General features: G+C 60.6%; 5 protein-coding genes across 5 annotated transcripts in view; 3 read left to right on the plus strand and 2 right to left on the minus strand.

Annotated features, from left to right (window-relative positions):
- Window positions 1-15,804, plus strand: part of LOC117652469 (neurobeachin-like protein 1) — a 203,738-nt gene that overhangs the window by 96,493 nt on the left and 91,441 nt on the right. The window lies entirely within an intron of this gene.
- Window positions 1,379-2,389, minus strand: LOC117652481 (cuticle protein 21-like). The gene is made up of 2 exons (XM_034397430.1): window positions 2,317-2,389; window positions 1,379-2,145 (listed from the first exon to the last, which is right to left on the minus strand). Exons 1-2 carry the CDS (start codon window positions 2,326-2,328, stop codon window positions 1,459-1,461), a joined length of 699 nt encoding a protein of 232 aa, XP_034253321.1. The 5' UTR covers window positions 2,329-2,389; the 3' UTR covers window positions 1,379-1,458.
- LOC117652493 (larval cuticle protein A3A-like) lies at window positions 8,733-9,685 on the plus strand. Its single transcript, XM_034397445.1, has one exon. The coding sequence runs from the start codon at window positions 9,079-9,081 to the stop codon at window positions 9,580-9,582; it is 504 nt and encodes a 167-aa protein (XP_034253336.1). The 5' UTR covers window positions 8,733-9,078; the 3' UTR covers window positions 9,583-9,685.
- LOC117652482 (cuticle protein 19.8-like) lies at window positions 12,035-13,244 on the plus strand. Its single transcript, XM_034397432.1, has 2 exons — window positions 12,035-12,113; window positions 12,176-13,244. Exons 1-2 carry the CDS (start codon window positions 12,102-12,104, stop codon window positions 12,842-12,844), a joined length of 681 nt encoding a protein of 226 aa, XP_034253323.1. The 5' UTR covers window positions 12,035-12,101; the 3' UTR covers window positions 12,845-13,244.
- LOC117652483 (larval cuticle protein A2B-like) lies at window positions 13,415-14,306 on the minus strand. Its single transcript, XM_034397433.1, has 2 exons — window positions 14,277-14,306; window positions 13,415-14,177 (listed from the first exon to the last, which is right to left on the minus strand). Exons 1-2 carry the CDS (start codon window positions 14,286-14,288, stop codon window positions 13,533-13,535), a joined length of 657 nt encoding a protein of 218 aa, XP_034253324.1. The 5' UTR covers window positions 14,289-14,306; the 3' UTR covers window positions 13,415-13,532.

The raw sequence follows: 15,804 nt of genomic DNA on the forward strand, positions 1-15,804 counted from the left end.
ACAAAAATTTTCACCGGTATCCCTATTTTGCTGGACATTTCTTTCCTCTTGCTTTTCGTCTCAGGAGTTGTTGGTGTTTATTCATAGCACTTTGCGGCGAGAAAAATAAATGACAATGATTTGCGCTATCCAGCGCTATCCCTTGTTTGATGGCGCTGGATCGTGGGTGTTCCTGGTAGCTCCCCCGAACAACAAAGGCTGGTGCCGAAAGCACTGCGGACGGACGGACGGAGTGACCGTGCAGTCTTCGTCTCGAGGAAAAGTGCTCCGCTTGTGCGCGCCGCCCGTCTGCGGCTGCTGCCTGTGGCTGCCTGTGGCTGCGGCTGCCCGGGGCGGACCCGGCCGCCGCCCCGCCGTCGCGACGCCAAGGCCGTGAACGGCTTCCTGCAGCGCGTCCGGCCCGTCCAGGCCGTCCGGCCGCAGACTGAGCGTCGTCTCTCTGTCTCTCTCGCACTCGTGAGGCGTCCCGTGTAGGTGCGAGAGAGACGGCGACGAAAACAACGGCTCTCGGAACGAGTGTGCACGCCGACGGCGCGGTCCTGGACGCCGCCCTTTGTGGCGTGGAGCACGATTGGCCCGTAATTGCGGCTAATGCCTCCGCCCGCACCTGACGCGGAAGCCGCCGTCTCTCTCGCACCCCCGCGGACCCTGCGGGACGCCCCGTGAGTGCGAGGGAGACGGACGACCTGTGGCATCAGTCGAACTGAACGGCCAATAATTGGGCGGTGTCGATGGCGCCGGTCGATACCGCGGGACTGCAGCCAGCGTCAGGCTGCGTCGGGCGGCCTTCTGACCTAATGAGGTTTACTTTTGTTTTGGCGCATTTCAAGACGATGTTGCATGTTTATTCATATCCGTTTAATATCATGGCTGAGCGGTGTACTCTCGGGCACACGTGAGTATCTGACGTCATCGATGAAAACACTCTAACTTGGCTGTATCGTGTGGCAGTGTTGCTGCTAGGCTGGGTTAATTATATCCGCGGTAACGCTTTTGATTAGACTGACGTCATCGCGGATAGATTTCTAATTGGTTGTGGGCTCCGTGTTCCGTGCAAACAGACACGATTTCAATCAGCTTGCCATCAAGTCTATCGCAAAATTAATAGGTTTACGAATGATTATTTTTTTTCCGGCAGGTGTGTCCTGTCTTCAATTTTTCTTGTTGATTTTGCAGCGAAAATTAGCATAGGAAAGCATTAAAACTTATCGCAGGGCGCTGGTGCTTCATTACTGGTATATGGTCAGCAATGAATGAATTTTTGGAGGCATGTGTTTTACTACACATACATACGCAACTTGGTTTCAAACCATTCTTCATACCTTCTCCAAAAATCTTTGCAGGGTGTCAAAAGGAAATGAATAAAAAAGTTGTTCCAAATAAATTATGTTTTGTATTTTGCTATATTTTTGTGGTTCCCACGGATGGTGGTGTGGGTCCCGGACCAGTGGTCACTCCTTAGTGGTAGTAGGCGGGGGCGGCGTACGCGGCGTGGGCGTAGGCGGGGGCAGCGGCGTAGGCCACGGGGGCGGCGATGCTCTTGACGACGGGGGCGGCGGCGTAGGCCACGGGGGCGGCGTGCACGGCGGGGGCGGCGTAGGCAACGGGGGCGGCGATGCTCTTGACGACGGGGGCGGCGGCGTAGGCGACGGGGGCGGCGACCTTGGCGACGACGGGGGCGGCGTGGACGAGGGGCTCCTTGCGGACGACGGCGTTGAAGCCGTTGACGGGGTCGGCGGTGTAGTCGACGATGCGGCGGGTGCCGTCAGCCTCGTTCAGGGAGTACTGGCCCTGGACGACATCACCCTGGCGGGACTCGTGCTGGTTCTTGGAGTCGCCGGTGAGGGCGTCCTGCACATCGTAGGCGTAGCTGTAGCTAGGGTTGGGGTCGAAGTCGGTGTCGACGACGGTCTTGGCCAGGACGGGGGCGGGGGCAGCGGCGTAGGCGACGGGGGCGGCGATGCTCTTGACGACGGGGGCGGAGTAGGCGAGGGGGGCGGCGTGGGCGTAGGCGGGGGCGGAGTAGGCCACGGGGGCGGCGGCGTAGCCCAGAGGGGCGTGCGCGATGCCAGCCGAGTAGGCCAGGGGGGCGGGGGCCAGGACGCCGGCCTGGGCGGCGGCCACGAAGGCGGCGAGGAGGACAAGCTGTGGGCAAACGAGCAGGGGTTAGACATCCCATGCTGCAAGAGTTGTTATCAATCTTCACAAACTTGTCATTGAATCTCTCGATTCTGTCTCACTTTCCCGGTCACTTTGGCTCACTTTGGGTTTCACTTGTCCACCTTCACTTTGCCACTGCACACTGGAGCACTGTACCTTGAATGCCATTGTTGGTTTCTTGACGGTCCGGGAACGAGTCGTGGCGTTGCCTCGGACCCCCTGCGTTTTATACTCCGCGCTCAGGCCCGGGGTTCTGGGGGTTCGGCGCGCTGACCTTGCAAGGGGCCCCTCCCCGTTTCCCCAGTGGGGGCCCCCACGACGCACGTTTTGGCTCGCCTGCAGTGATCGCCCTGTCATAAGTGGAGGGGAGCATTTCTCCGACTTTCCGGCGCGGGGTCGCGGAGCAGGAACCAAGTGCATGTTACATGTTTGATGAATTTCGGTGTAAAAATTTGGCTGGAGTTACTTCCCTTGGGACGCAGCAAGGGGGCGTGACCGTCGGCGCTTGCGAGCATTCCTCTCGCAGCCCGTGCTGTCCGCGTGACATTGGGGGGCCGGCCGTTGCAATTATTGCACCGTGCAGTCGCTGGCGGGCCTGGCGGGCCTGGCGGGGCGCTCGCGGGTAAACAGGGGTCGTGGCGCAATGCGTCGCGGGCCAAGGCGTGGGCGGCGTGGGCGAGGGCCGAAAAGGGGGAAACGGGAAAATTGGCGCGTCATGTGTAGGGCTGTGACAGCGGGCCGCAGTGTTGCTGGCTCGCCAGGGCGTGTCGGGGCGATCTGGGAGAGAACAGAAGCAGTCCAGTTCCGCGCTGAACAGTTGGCTAGAAGACCGGTGGACGCGGCCAAAACTTAAGGCGCGTGTTGAGCTTCGGAGTCGCTCAGCAGGACTCGAACCGAGCGTGTGAATGGATTCCTCGTTAGGAGAGCAATCCAGTGGTGGGGTCACACGATCAGTTCAAGTCCCATTTAGCGACTCTGGAGCTCAAAACGCGTCCGGGATTCCGACCGCCTCCACCGGTCTTCTGGCAGATCCACTGTGCGGCGCCGGGTTCGCTTGCGTCCCACCACCTCGTGCCCGGCGCCGCGACCTTGCCCGGCCTTGCCCTGCGGCGCCCTGCCCTGTTCCTGGTCCGGGGCGTCGTCCGGGGCGTCGTCCGGGGCGCCGCGACGCCGCCACTTTCACGAGGGCTGCGGCCGAACCGCGTGCCGCTCCGGACGCGTGCGCCGGCGTGCGCGTGCTCGGCCAAGGTCGCGTGGCGTTGGCAGGCAGCGGGCCGCACGCCGCTGTCGTCGCTGTCCCTCTCGCTCTGACGGCGGCGTCCGGACGGCGCGAGAGAGACAGGGAATCAGTCTGCAGACCCCCCACCACCCCGGGCCGCGCCGCGCCCAGCGTTCAGCCAAAGATAACTTTTGGCGAGCGGACTTGTTTGATGAAATAATCGAGTGTCCGGTGGCGACGCGCGCCGCGGCGAGTCATGTCGGGTTGGCCCACCACTCCGCTCGTTTGCGGCGTTTGGCTGCGATTCGTCTACGAATCGGTGGCAGTGAGGCAAGACGCGTGGGTGGCCAGTGGGCCAGTCCCAGCCAGTCCCGGCCGTCCCGCCGGCCATATCGCGCACTGCCCAGCACTGCCCTGGCTCTGGCTCTGCCCGCAATCGCCCAAACTGTCTCGTGATTGGCGGGCCGATAGCCAGGCCAGCAGCAGACCGATTCTGAGGAGGAGGTCTCTCTCGCACTCACGGGGCGTCCCGGAAGGGTGCGAGAGAGACAGGCCGGCGAAAACGCCTCTCGGAATCAGACTACAGGGCCAGGGCCGCCGCGTCGGGAACAGCAAAACCGAATCGACAATGTTTAATTACCCGAAATGCCTCAACAGCGCCCACAAAAGAAAAAAGAGCCGATCGATTCATAAAAATGAATTCTTTACGCATTAAACGCGATATTTTTTTTAGCAGAATGATATCCAGTTCTTTTCTCCAAACGGCATGCTGCAAACGAACGGTCCTCGAAATTTGGCCGCTGCATTGCGCCGGGCGAGACCGGTGCCCCGGTGCAGTGGCTCGCGTTGGCTCGCGGTGCCCCATGCGCTCGGACCTTGGCCTTGATCTGGTAGCCGACTTGGCCGGACTTGGCCTGCGAGCGGCCGTCTGGCCCGCACCCCTTTGGCGATATGTACCTCTGTAAAAAAATAACAATCCAGTTCGGCTCATTGTTTTTTGCCTGTCTGTCTGTACTTCTGTCCGCGCCTTTTTTTGCTAATTGTTTGTAAAACTCATTTTGTTGCGTTCTTTTTTTGCAGGTATGTTCAGAGAGTGGTTGGGGCGGTCCACAATTGTACTGTTCGGTGAGTGACACAGCTCGAACTGTTAAATGGATTTTCGGGCCAGCAGATGCTTCCTACGCCATAAAAATAAAAGGCGATTCCTCTCGGCGTGGGACGCGGTTCATTATCCGGGGCGTCTTGTCCTTGGCGCGCCATCCGTCCGTCCGTCCCAATCCCGCCTTTTGGCACTCGTGTCACGCGGCCGCGTTCCGTAGCCCCGTCCTTCGGCCTGCCTCCGCCTCGTCCGTCATCGTCGGCAACCGGAGCGAGGCAGAGCGAGGCAGCGCGAAGCTGCAGAGTCGTTTTCGTCGCTCTGTCTCTCTCGCACTCATGGGGCTCCCTTTGCCGGCGAGAGAGACAGAGCGACTTGAGTCTGCTGGCGTCAAGGGTCCGAGCTTCTCGCGTCGTGGGCACCGCGCCGCCATGTCCCGCCCGGGGCTGTGGCTGGCTACGCTGGCCGGCCGGCCGACTGGCTGGACGGAGTGGACGTCTAGCAGACGAAAGGCCCTGCGAGGTAAACTCGGAGCCTCTCACCCAGTGACTCGAGTTGGCCTCATCAGCGCAGTTATTGTGTTTGCGGCGAAGCCCGGCAAAGGCGAGCAAAGCCGCGGTCACTGGTGGCGGCTCGGCGGCGGTGCGGCGTTGATTGGAGCAGACTGACTGACCGTCATCGGCGGGCCTGGCTGCCTGCCTGCCTGGCCGGACCGCGCCGAAACGGGACCGACACGAAGCTGAAGGCTGCCTCTCGATGCACTCATTTGCTAAAGCACGTTGTCGTCCCTGCCGCCGCCTGCCAAGAGGCAGGTAGGCAACCCTGCCGACTGCGAGGCGTGCGTGCGCGGCGGTACAGTCCACCTCACAGGCGCTCTGCCCGCCGGGATGGCCTGCCGGGATGGCCTGCCGGGACGGTGGGCACCATTCACTCTCTCTCACTCTCCCTCTCGGTGTCGGCTAGAGTTCGCTGGCCCCGCGCCCCGCGCCCCGCGCGCACTCCGGCGGCCTCGAAGGCGACGCCCGCGGCCCCCTGCGCGGCGGCCGGCCCCGCCCGCTGGCCGAGGCCCGCGCCCGCCAAGGACGTCCCTCATTGTTGTGCCGCTACACTAGTCTCCGGAATGCCGCACTGCCCGGCCGGCCCGGCCCTGCCGCCACATCCTCGTTTCCATCGCTCCGAAAACAGGAGTAATGAGTGGCATTATCGGTGTGGTTGCTGCGCGCCTGCAGACTGATGCCGGGAGTCGCTTTCGTCGCTCTGTCTCTCTCGCACCCAAGCGGGTCGCCCCACGAGTGCGAGAGAGAGAGAGAGAGAGAGAGAGAGAGAGAGAGAGAGAGAGAGAGAGAGGGAGAGACGACCGCGACTCTCGGAATCAGCCTTTTGGGTCGATGTCCCCGTGGGGCCGGCGGGGGCCCGCACTCAAGGACGGCCAAACGGCAATTTGGGCCGGGGGGCCGTCCCTATGTCTCGTGAAAATATTGACACCACCGTATCGTGGAGCGCTCGTATAATTTTCACGCCTCAAGGAAAACCACCAAAGGAAAAAAATAATCGAAATCGAGTAAAATGTTTATTTCTTTTTAGGAAACTTTTCGATTACTCTCATCTCTTTTCCTCGCCCCAGGCAAGTAGTTTGCGGACGGCCCCGTCCCTTCCGCCGGAGCCTTGGCGCTGCAGATCCGTTTCACGAGCCGGGCGGGCCGCTTCTTCCTGCGTATGAATTTCGGCGGCGCGTTCGCGCGTTCTCACGCCACCGCCTTGCATCACCGGGCGGAGGCAAAGCAGGTGAAGAAGGCGAGTTTGGTTCCCGTTCCCATGGCAACGCGCTCGCTTTGCTCGCAACGCGTCAAGGCCGCGCTCGCCGGAATTTGGCCGATATTTACAGCGTGGACCTACTACTCTGTTTGCGTGTGGCTAATCGCAAAGCAGCTGACGGCCGGGCCGGGCCGGGCTGGGCCTTGCGGTGTGGCGGGTCGTCCCGCGCGGCCTGCTTGTCGTCCAGGGGGATGGTCGGCACCTCCCTTGGCCGCCCTGCGCGCCTTGCGCCACGCCGCCTTCGCCAAGCCTGCCTTCGTGCCGCAGATGCGTTGCGTGGGGAATGGGTGCAGCGGCGCGCCCGTTGCGTTTAGCGCTGCGTTAAGTCAGCCCAGCCGTGCCGGCCCAGCCGTGCCGCCAACCGGGAAGGGCCGAGACTTTGGAAACGAAACCCAGCCGCCGGGACCACCCGCGGGAACTCTGTCTATCCGCGGCGCCAGTTGCGTCGTGCTGAGGATCACCCAGCAAGCGGTTTCGGCTCTACTTCAGCAAGACTGGAAAAAGTTATTTTTGACTTGGTAAAATTGGGAGAAACAGAGAGGCGTGTCGTTGAAAATGAGTTTCTGCGGCCGTTGGCGGCAGGTGCCCTAGCGTGCCACGCGCCCCATCGCAGCATTGTGAGGCATCGACCGGTTCCTTGAGGAGGCAGAGGAGGGGGAGGCGGTCTCGGCGAGGCCGGGAAACAGAGAGGCGGAATATGTAGCAGTCTGCGACTCAGTCTGCGACACCGGATTGCCTGCTTCCGGTGCACCACTTAACTCGGTGCTGACGTCACCGCAAAGGGCGTGGCATGGCCAATGGCCGTGGCTGGCCGTGGCCCTCGGAGAGGCGCTGCCGTGCGCCGCGGCCCTGAGAGATGACCAATGATGATGGCCGCCAGTGATGGGCCCGGAGAGAGAGAGAGAGAGAGAGAGAGATCGTTATTGGAGCGTTTTGCGTTGTTTTGGTACTGCGCTCAACTGGGCCGAGCCGATGGGCAGGTGTCTGAAATGGGAGATGGGGAACACTCTAAAACACTTATCTTAATTTGAATTAAATTGTTAGTTTTCAGTTTAATCACTAAGAATTACACGGACATACTTTGTCATTTTGAGTTAACCTAGAGATTCGATGAAAATAATTCCATGGGACTGGAGCTATAGTGTGTTGAGAGTCGCTCTGTCTTTGGATTGACCGGCTGAATACACTGACGGACTGACCGCTGATTGGTGCCGTAATGGCGTCCGTTCCCATGGCGGCGCTCTGCTCAGCTCTGCTCGGCTCTGCTCGCCTTTGTAGCGATTAGCCGCTGCACCGCGGTGTCCAGTCGCTAGCGAGGACAGCGGGTACCAGCCGGGCCCCGCCGTAGAGCATAGAGCACGTTTTTGGTCTCTTGAAAGAAGAAAACGTTTGTTGCGAGCTTTTCTGCCAGGCACAGTGGGTTTGCCAAGACCGGTGCAGGTGGCTGAAACTCTAGACGCGTTTTGAGCTCCAGAGTCACCAAATGCGACTCAAACCGAGCGTGTGACCCACCAATGGATTCCTCGTTCGGAGAGCAATCCATTGGTGGGGTCACATTTAGTGTCTCTGGTAATTGAAACGTGTCTGGGAGTTTGACCTCCTCCACCGGTCCTCTGGCCCACCGTGCCAGGTCTCTTTTTCGTGTTCTCGAAAAGCGTCCATCTCTTGGCGCAGTGTTTGTTTTGCAATCGACTCCAGCACCGCTTGCTTCCGACTCTCACGCCGTCGACACTATCGACGATATCGATTGGGACCTCTGCGACCGCGCGCGCGTTGAGGTCTCCCGCGCACCAATACCAATGCGTATGCAAAAGTGATCTGACAGGCCGTTCTTTGAACCGCAATCAAGATCCTTGAGTCATTTGGTCCTGTCATTGTGTCGAGTGTTGCCTTTTACGCCACGGTTATCTTGGCGACGACGCGGCGACGCGGCGCGGTGCGGTTTTCGATCGTTCGAATAAGGCGCCGCGTCCTTGACCGGCCGCCTGTCGTTTAGTCCACCCGATGAAAGGCAGCGCAGCGCCGCCCACGTGACAGCACTCTTCGTTTCGACAGCATTCTTTGTACTCTATTTGCGTGGCTCGAACTCAAACCCCAAGTCTTTGCGTTTGTTCGGTCGTTCAGTATTACTTTTTCACGCATTTTCGCATGATAATTTGTGCTGGTACTTGGACAAAAGAAATGGACTTGCCCACTTTTGTCTGATGCGCCAGGGTTGTCTGCCCGCCAGGGTAGTCCGGTCCGCTGCCCTTGCGGTGCGGCTGTCCCGTCAATGGAAGCGCATTCATTGCCCCCATCCAGTCAATGAAAAATCTAGATCTGCCACCACCACTGCCTCCACCACCACCAGGACGGCGACACTGCGCTACTCGTCCACTACCCTCGCCAACCGAGTCGCACGTGTCTCCGACTGACAGTGTGTGTGTGTGTGTGTGTGTGTGTGCACACGATGGCGTTTATAAGCGAAACGCAGCTATCCGATAGCCGCAGTGCAAATACGGAATTCTGCCCGGCAGGATGCTTGCGGTGAGTGGTCTGCAGTGTGCCGCGAGGCTGGAGCAGGGCCGGGGCCGTAGGAGTCATGGAGGGCCAGCACGATGCCTCGGATTGAATTCTTAGTGGTGCCTCGCGGGGCGGGCCCGTCCACAAATTCCGTGGCGTCCCTGCTCCACTAGAGCGCCCGCATCTGTGTGTCCGTGTGAGCATCCATGTGGCCATCCTGAGGCCAGCCTGTGCTGCTGTGTGACTGTGTGACTCTGTGCCCGCCGGTCTAACCCTGTTGCTGGCCATGCAGTTTGTGTTCCTGAGCGCCGCGCTGGCTGCGGTGGCGCAGGCCGGCGACCTGGGTTACGCGGCGGCCCCCGCCGTCTCGTACGCCAGCTACGCCCCCGCCATCAAGACGGTGGGCCTGGCCGCGCCGGTGGCGTACGCGCAGCCCGCCCTGACCGTCGCCAAGGTGGCCGTGCCCGCCGTGGCCAAGGTGGCCGTGGCCGAGCCCTACGACCCCAACCCCGCGTACGCCTTCTCGTACGGCGTGTCCGACCCCGCCACCGGCGACGCCAAGCAGCAGAAGGAGGAGCTGCAGAACGGCGTGGTGCACGGCGTGTACTCGCTGGTGGAGCCCGACGGCACCACCCGCACCGTGCACTACACGGCCGACCCCCACAACGGCTTCAACGCCGTGGTGGACCGCCAGCCCGCCAAGGTGGCCGTGGCCGCCGTCGCCAAGGTGGCCGTGCCCGCCATCGCCAAGGTGGCCGTCGCCGCCCCGTCCTACTCCGTCTACCACTGACGAGCGGCCCTAGTCACTTTCTGTTATCTGTAAATTTGTTATCATCTCCATTACTCGTGTCGCCTCATGTATAGTTACAAGCAATAAAGACGATAACGTCTTCCTTCTGCCTTTGCCTTTACCGCCACCCCGAGTGTTTTGCGTGGAGCACACCGGCACGGAGGCACGCTTGTGCACACGCGCGAACAAACACACACACACACACACACACACACACACACACACACACGTGTGGCACGGAGGAGTGACGTCTGACGCGCAGCGTCTTGTGCAACCTGTCAACGCGGCGAGGAGAAGTTGGCCCCTCTCTGTCCACTTCCAGTGAACGGACGTTTACCCCCCTCCAGTCCGCTGGGTTTTCCTTTCTCTCTCTCTCGCACTCCTTGAACACGACACGGATTGGCATTGCAACGGTATTGCGCGCGTTTTGAGGGTGCGGGCCTACCTCAACAGGCTGCGCTGTGCCTCTGGCTGTGGCGTGGCTTTGCCCAGCGAAAAACCACCGTTCCAGGATGGTCGAGTCTGAGACCAGCGCGCAGCCCTGCCCCGTTTCCGCCATCCCATATGGCCAACTAGACCGTCTAGACCGTCGTGTGTGCCACCGCCATTGATGTGTGTGTGTGTGTGTGTGTGTGTGTGTGAGTGCGTGAGTGCGTGCCCACGCGGCGCGCGACCTTGACCAACGCGAGCCCTTTTGGAGTGCGCGCCGCTCGCACGCACGCCCGGGAATCTACTCACGCACGCGCCTGCCCTATTGAAGAATCCGCGAGTGGGGGAGGCACTGGAAAAAAAACTCGTTCTGTTGACGCCGCGGACTCGTCCATACGTGGGAGAAATTGAGTCCGAAATAGGGTGTTTTAGCAGGTGAAAAATGGTGAGCAGCGTGATTGAAATGGACTTTCTCGCGGTAGCTCGTAGATCACCAGTAGAACCCGCGCAGCGTAGCATGCCTAAAGTGTACTCGTTTATGCTGTTCATAATCAGTTATATCAGCTGCCGTTGCAAAACGTCGTCACTTTTCTTTTTTTTACCTTGTGTTTTTTTTTTTTTTTTTTCGTTTGAATGGCGGCCCGGGTGGGTGGCTTAAATTATGACTGGTGCGCGATGCGGAGTGATATGGAACTTGTTCTCCGCGCGAAACCAGCACCGCCGCGTCCTTTTTGTCTTTCTCTCTTTTTCGCCTCGCAGGGTCTTGTCCAGCCCAATTTGTATTGTCCGTCTCGCCCGGGCCGGCCGTTTGGCGCGCGGCCCGCGCCGCCGCTCGTTTTATGGCCGCGCGAGGAAGCGCACCCCTTGCCTCAGCAGTACTCTGAAAAAAAAAGTGGAAAATTATTGAAAACTACTCTGTTAAAAATAAAGGTACGTCTTGAATTTCTCACTTATTCATAACAACTTTTTCTGTACTGTACGCACTGGATACTCATGCCAAGTAAAACTTTATTTGATTTAGATACAATTTTTTCCCATCAAGTTCCCGGTGATTGGCAAGATTTTTACTTCAACACCGTATTTTCACATGGGAGGCTTTGTCTCGCACAAGATGTGCTTTGATTGCGAGGGGTGAATCACTAGTGTACTCATGTGTACAAAATTGCCCGTACTCAGTGTACTCACAAGTTTAAAAAGGGCGTAATTCTCTAGTTTTTCAACCGATTTAACGTTGAGTGCCGTTAAAAACGCTCAATAAAGCCTTAAAACGTTTTAAATTGTGAAATTTATGAGTAAACCAAGGTGTAGTCACCCGTGCTCATGAGTACACCAGAACGCCGAGTGATTCGCCCCTCGTTTGATTGGCGGTCCGCCGACAAAGAGAGGCCGGCGGCATCCGGGCGATGTAACGCGGGCGGGGCACTGAACCGAGAGGGCCTCGCGGCCGAGGGTCCACGGCAACGCGATCCCGCGACACGGAGCCGGGCGGGCCGGGCGGCGCCTCGGCCGCAAGGTGAAGCGACTCAAGGCAGGGCACCGGCACGGCACCGGCACGGCACCGGGAGGACGCGAGCACCGCGTCGGCCGAAGCGCTTCCCCGCCACCGTTTTGTCGGCCACTGGCGGCGTTCTGAACGCCCAAGTGTGTTTGGACGCATCTTTGTTGGGGACCTGTCGCCTTGGAATGGACAAGTCGTGGACTCGAGGGGTTTGGACGAGCAGGGGATCAGAAGGCTGCAGTTCCCGTTGTTTTTGACAAGTTCACTCAAACAGGTGTCCGCGAACGTTTGTGTGTGTGCGCTTGCGTGTGTGTGGGGTGGCCTTGCCGGGACTTTAGGTGCACTTGGCCTCCGCGGTGAACACAATACGATGTCTTAGTTTTGTCCCGGCGCGCTGCGCGGTGCTGCTCGGTGCGGCGCGCGGGTGTTGGATTTCAGCGGGGCCGGGGGGTGGGAGTCGTCCGGCTAGGATGGACCCTCGAACGGCCAGGTGCATAGAGTTGCATTGTATAAAAGGACTGCAGTGCGACATGGTCAGCACAGTCCTGCCTGCCCAGTGACAAGCCGAGCATCGCCACCTCCCTTCTCCGCCATGGCACTCAAGGTACTTGTCGTGCTCCGCTAGGGTGGCCAGTTCGGCCAGGCGCTAACGAGTTCGGTCCGCAGCTGTTCGTGTTCGCCGCCATCCTGGGCCTGTCCGCGGCCGGCATCATCTCCTCGCCGATCAGGGTGGCCAGCCTGGACAGCGAGTACGACCCGCACCCCGCCTACAGCTACGCCTACGACGTCCAGGACGCGCTGACGGGCGACTCGAAGCGTCAGCAGGAGAGCCGCAGCGGCGACGTGGTCCGCGGCTCGTACTCCGTCAACGACCCCGACGGCACCCGCCGCACCGTGGACTACGCCGCGGACCCCGTCAACGGCTTCAACGCCGTGGTCCGACGGGAGCCCCAGGCCGTGGCGCTGGCCCGGCTCGCCGGCCCCGCCCTGGTGGCGCACCCCACCGTCGCGCTGGCCTCCACGTCGTCGGCCCGCGTCGACGCGCCCTCCGGCATCACCGTGGCCGCCCTGCCGCGCGTCGTGTCCGCCGGCTCGCCCTTCGTGCAGCTGCAGCAACAGCAACTCCTCCAGCCCCAGCTGCAGCAGGTCCAGCAGATTCATCCCCAGCTGCAGCAGCTGCAGCCCGTGCAGCAGATCCAGCAGGTGCAGCAGCTCCAGGCCTTGCAGCAGCAGTTGCAGCTCCAGCAGCTGGTGAACCCCGTCGCCCTGGCCACCAACCTGGGCCTCGCCGCGCTGGCGGGCCCCGGCCTGCTCCAGCGTGGACCCTGGGCCTAGGCGTCACGGCTCCGTCGCTGCCGCGGTCACCCCGCCGTGCCCCGTCAGGGGCTGCCTTCGGATCGATTTAGTGGACTTCCTTCTCAGCTTTCCTGCTCCTTTCTCTTTTCCAAGCTTCGAGTGGACTGTTCTTCCTCGACTCGGTGTGGGCTTTTCTGTGTTTCTGAACTGAAAGGGGTTTGATTTCCTGTGATAATTTGCCCCGGCGGCAGGTGGGTGTGAGCGTTCGGCTCGAGATTGAGAAGCACAGGTTTCTAATACTTTTCTTCTTAGCTGAATTTTGCCAGGGTACTCAATAAACTGAGCAGGAAATGAAATGAACTGATGTACATGTTTGTGGACTCGTTGTGTTCAAAATGTACGACCGAATAAAATGCACTGCCCGCTTGTTAAAAACGTTCATTTGCCTCTTGTCTACACCCATCCGTATAAAACCGATCTCTCCACATGACCTTTAAAGAAACTGCTCAGGCCTTGCTAATGACATCATTCAACCATTACTACCTTTCGGTCGTTGTGTAAGGAATGAGTGTTTTGTGTCATCGGAGCAATCAAAATTACAAAGCAATGTTTAAGGTCTTTTATAATTTTTATTCAGTTCTTTTGATTTTCATCACAGAGATCGACGTTATGTACAACATATACACAAGTGCTTGTGACATTTTTGTGGCACTCGAAGGAACATCGCTTAGTGGTAGTACGCGGGGGCGGCGTAGCCGTGGGCGGCGTAGGCAGCGGGGGCGGCGTAGCTGTGCGCAGCGTAGGCGGGGGCGGCGTAGCTGTGAGCAGCGTAGGCGGGGGCGGCGTAGCCGTGAGCGGCGTAGGCCACGGGGGCGGCGTGGACAGCGGGGGCGGCGTAGCCGTGAGCGGCGTAGGCCACGGGGGCGGCGTGCACAGCGGGGGCGGCGTAGGCGACGGGGGCGGCGACCTTGGCGACGACGGGGGCGGCGTGGACGAGGGGCTCCTTGCGGACGACGGCGTTGAAGCCGTTGACGGGGTCGGCGGTGTAGTCGACGGTGCGGCGGGTGCCGTCAGCCTCGTTGAGGGAGTAGCTGCCGTGGACGACGTCGCCGTCGCGGCTCTCGTGCTGGCTCTTGGAGTCGCCGGTCAGAGCGTCCTGGACGTCGTAGGCGTAGCTGTACTGGGGATGAGGGTCGAAGTCGGTGTCGACCACGGTCTTGTGGAGGACGGGGGCGGCGGCGTAGGCCAGAGGGGCGGCGTGCGCCACGGCGTGGGGGGCGGCGTAGGCCAGGGGGGCGGCGGCGTAGCCGGAGTAGGCCAGAGGCGCGACTCCAGCCCTAGCGACGGCCACGAGGGCGGCGAAAGCGACGAACTGCAAAAGAAGTGGGTATTAGCACTGCACTGTAATCCAATGTGTGGCACTGTCACTTGGTGCGCGGCTGGCGGGGCTGGCGGGGCGGTGGGCACTCACCCTGAATGCCATGTTGCTTGCTGAGGAGAGCGATCGTCAGTGGCGTCCTGGGCCCGCGCCCGCTCTTATATACAACACGGCACTGTGGCCGTGCCGCCGCGCCGCCGCGCCGCCGCCCCCTGGTTGCCCCAAAACCCCTCCTAGCGCCGCGAGGCCCCTCAGCCCCTGCGCGGCCGCCCCCTTCCCCGCCCCCTCCCCGCCGCGCGTCGGTCAGTGTGAAGGCGTCGGGATCGCGAAGCAAGTCCTATCAGATTCGGGCCTTCGGGCCCTCGGCCTCCCAGCCCGCACGCTTCGTGGTGTAACAGTTTGTTTTCAGTGGCCGCGCGGCGGGCGGGGCGTGGCGGGGCGTGGCGGGGCGTGGCGGGGCGGGCGGGGCGGGGCGGGGTGGGGCGGCCCGGCCGTGCGGGCGGGCGGTGCGTGCGCCATTGTGGCCCTCTCCCAGCGCGGCCGCGCGGCCACCGGAATGAGGCATTAATTCGGCTGGTATACGGTGCCATTCTCCGGGCCGCTCTTAGCTAAAAATTGATCGCCCTTGGAGCCTAAATTCGCTTTCGAAACTAATGAACGTTAGGGCTCATTGTGCGCCAAGGCCGCGTTGGAGCGTTGGGCTGCCCGTTGCGACTCGGTGTCGCCGTGAACCGCTTGCACCGGGATTAGCATGCGAGGAAGGCTCCAGTGTGTGGCGCCTCGCACTTAGAGTGGCGCGGGCCGCGCCGGTTTGGAGGGGCACTCCACCGTACAATGGCCTCTAAGTTATGCGAGCAACGCTCCCCGCAGTGTCGTCCTCCTGTTTCGTTTGCCTCCAATACTCTAGAAAAAAAGTGACCCAGAGAAGCGTTCCGAATGCAGTCATCGATATTGATTGGTCAGCGCTGAATGTGGCAACGCTCCGCCAACTGAACTCCGGTTCTATGTATCCCCAAGCCGGCTGTGCATTGTGGACTCTGGGCGCAGGTTAGTCGAAAGGGGGTGTGGCTGTGGTGTAACGTTCACGTGCCGACTGTTCACGTGAGGAAGCGGCCCAGCTGTTGGTCAAGGTCGGATTGGCGCTCCAGTTAGGCGGCGTGTGAGTCTGTTGGCCCGACTGTGCGAACGCGTGTGATCGTGCGAGTGCGCGCGCGCGTCCGTGTGTGTGTGTGTGTGTGTGTGTGTGTGTGTGTGTGTATGTGCGTGTGTGAGTATTTGTGTTCTTCCTTCTCTCCCGCTCGGGGCGGAAACCTGTATCCATTCTCCATGCCCGATGTCAGGTGACTAGTAGGTGTGGCGCGAAACTGATTCAAACTGTGTTCGGCCGTTTCGTTTTTTTTTTACCGGCCGTCGTGGTCCCCGCGCTGCGCCGTGCTGCGTTGCTCGCTGAAGTCGGTGACGCCCCTCATGACGGCGAGCAGGGCAGGGTGCTGCCCCGCCATGCCGGCGTGCCGGCCTTGGTGCGAGACAATATTATCAGGGCGAGCGAAATGTTGCCCCGCATCGACTGCGTGGCTGCTGATTGGAAAGTGGAAAATGATTAGCCGTTTTTGCCGGGGTG

This window comes from Thrips palmi, unplaced genomic scaffold (assembly GCF_012932325.1).
Source record: "Thrips palmi isolate BJ-2018 unplaced genomic scaffold, TpBJ-2018v1 HiC_scaffold_7, whole genome shotgun sequence".
In the NCBI taxonomy this organism is placed as follows: domain Eukaryota; kingdom Metazoa; phylum Arthropoda; class Insecta; order Thysanoptera; family Thripidae; genus Thrips; species Thrips palmi.

What these genes read in the sequence shown, in the direction of transcription:
- LOC117652493 (XM_034397445.1), top strand. Translation starts at nt 9,079, where the DNA reads ATGCAGTTTGTGTTCCTGAGCGCCGCGCTGGCTGCGGTGGCGCAGGCC.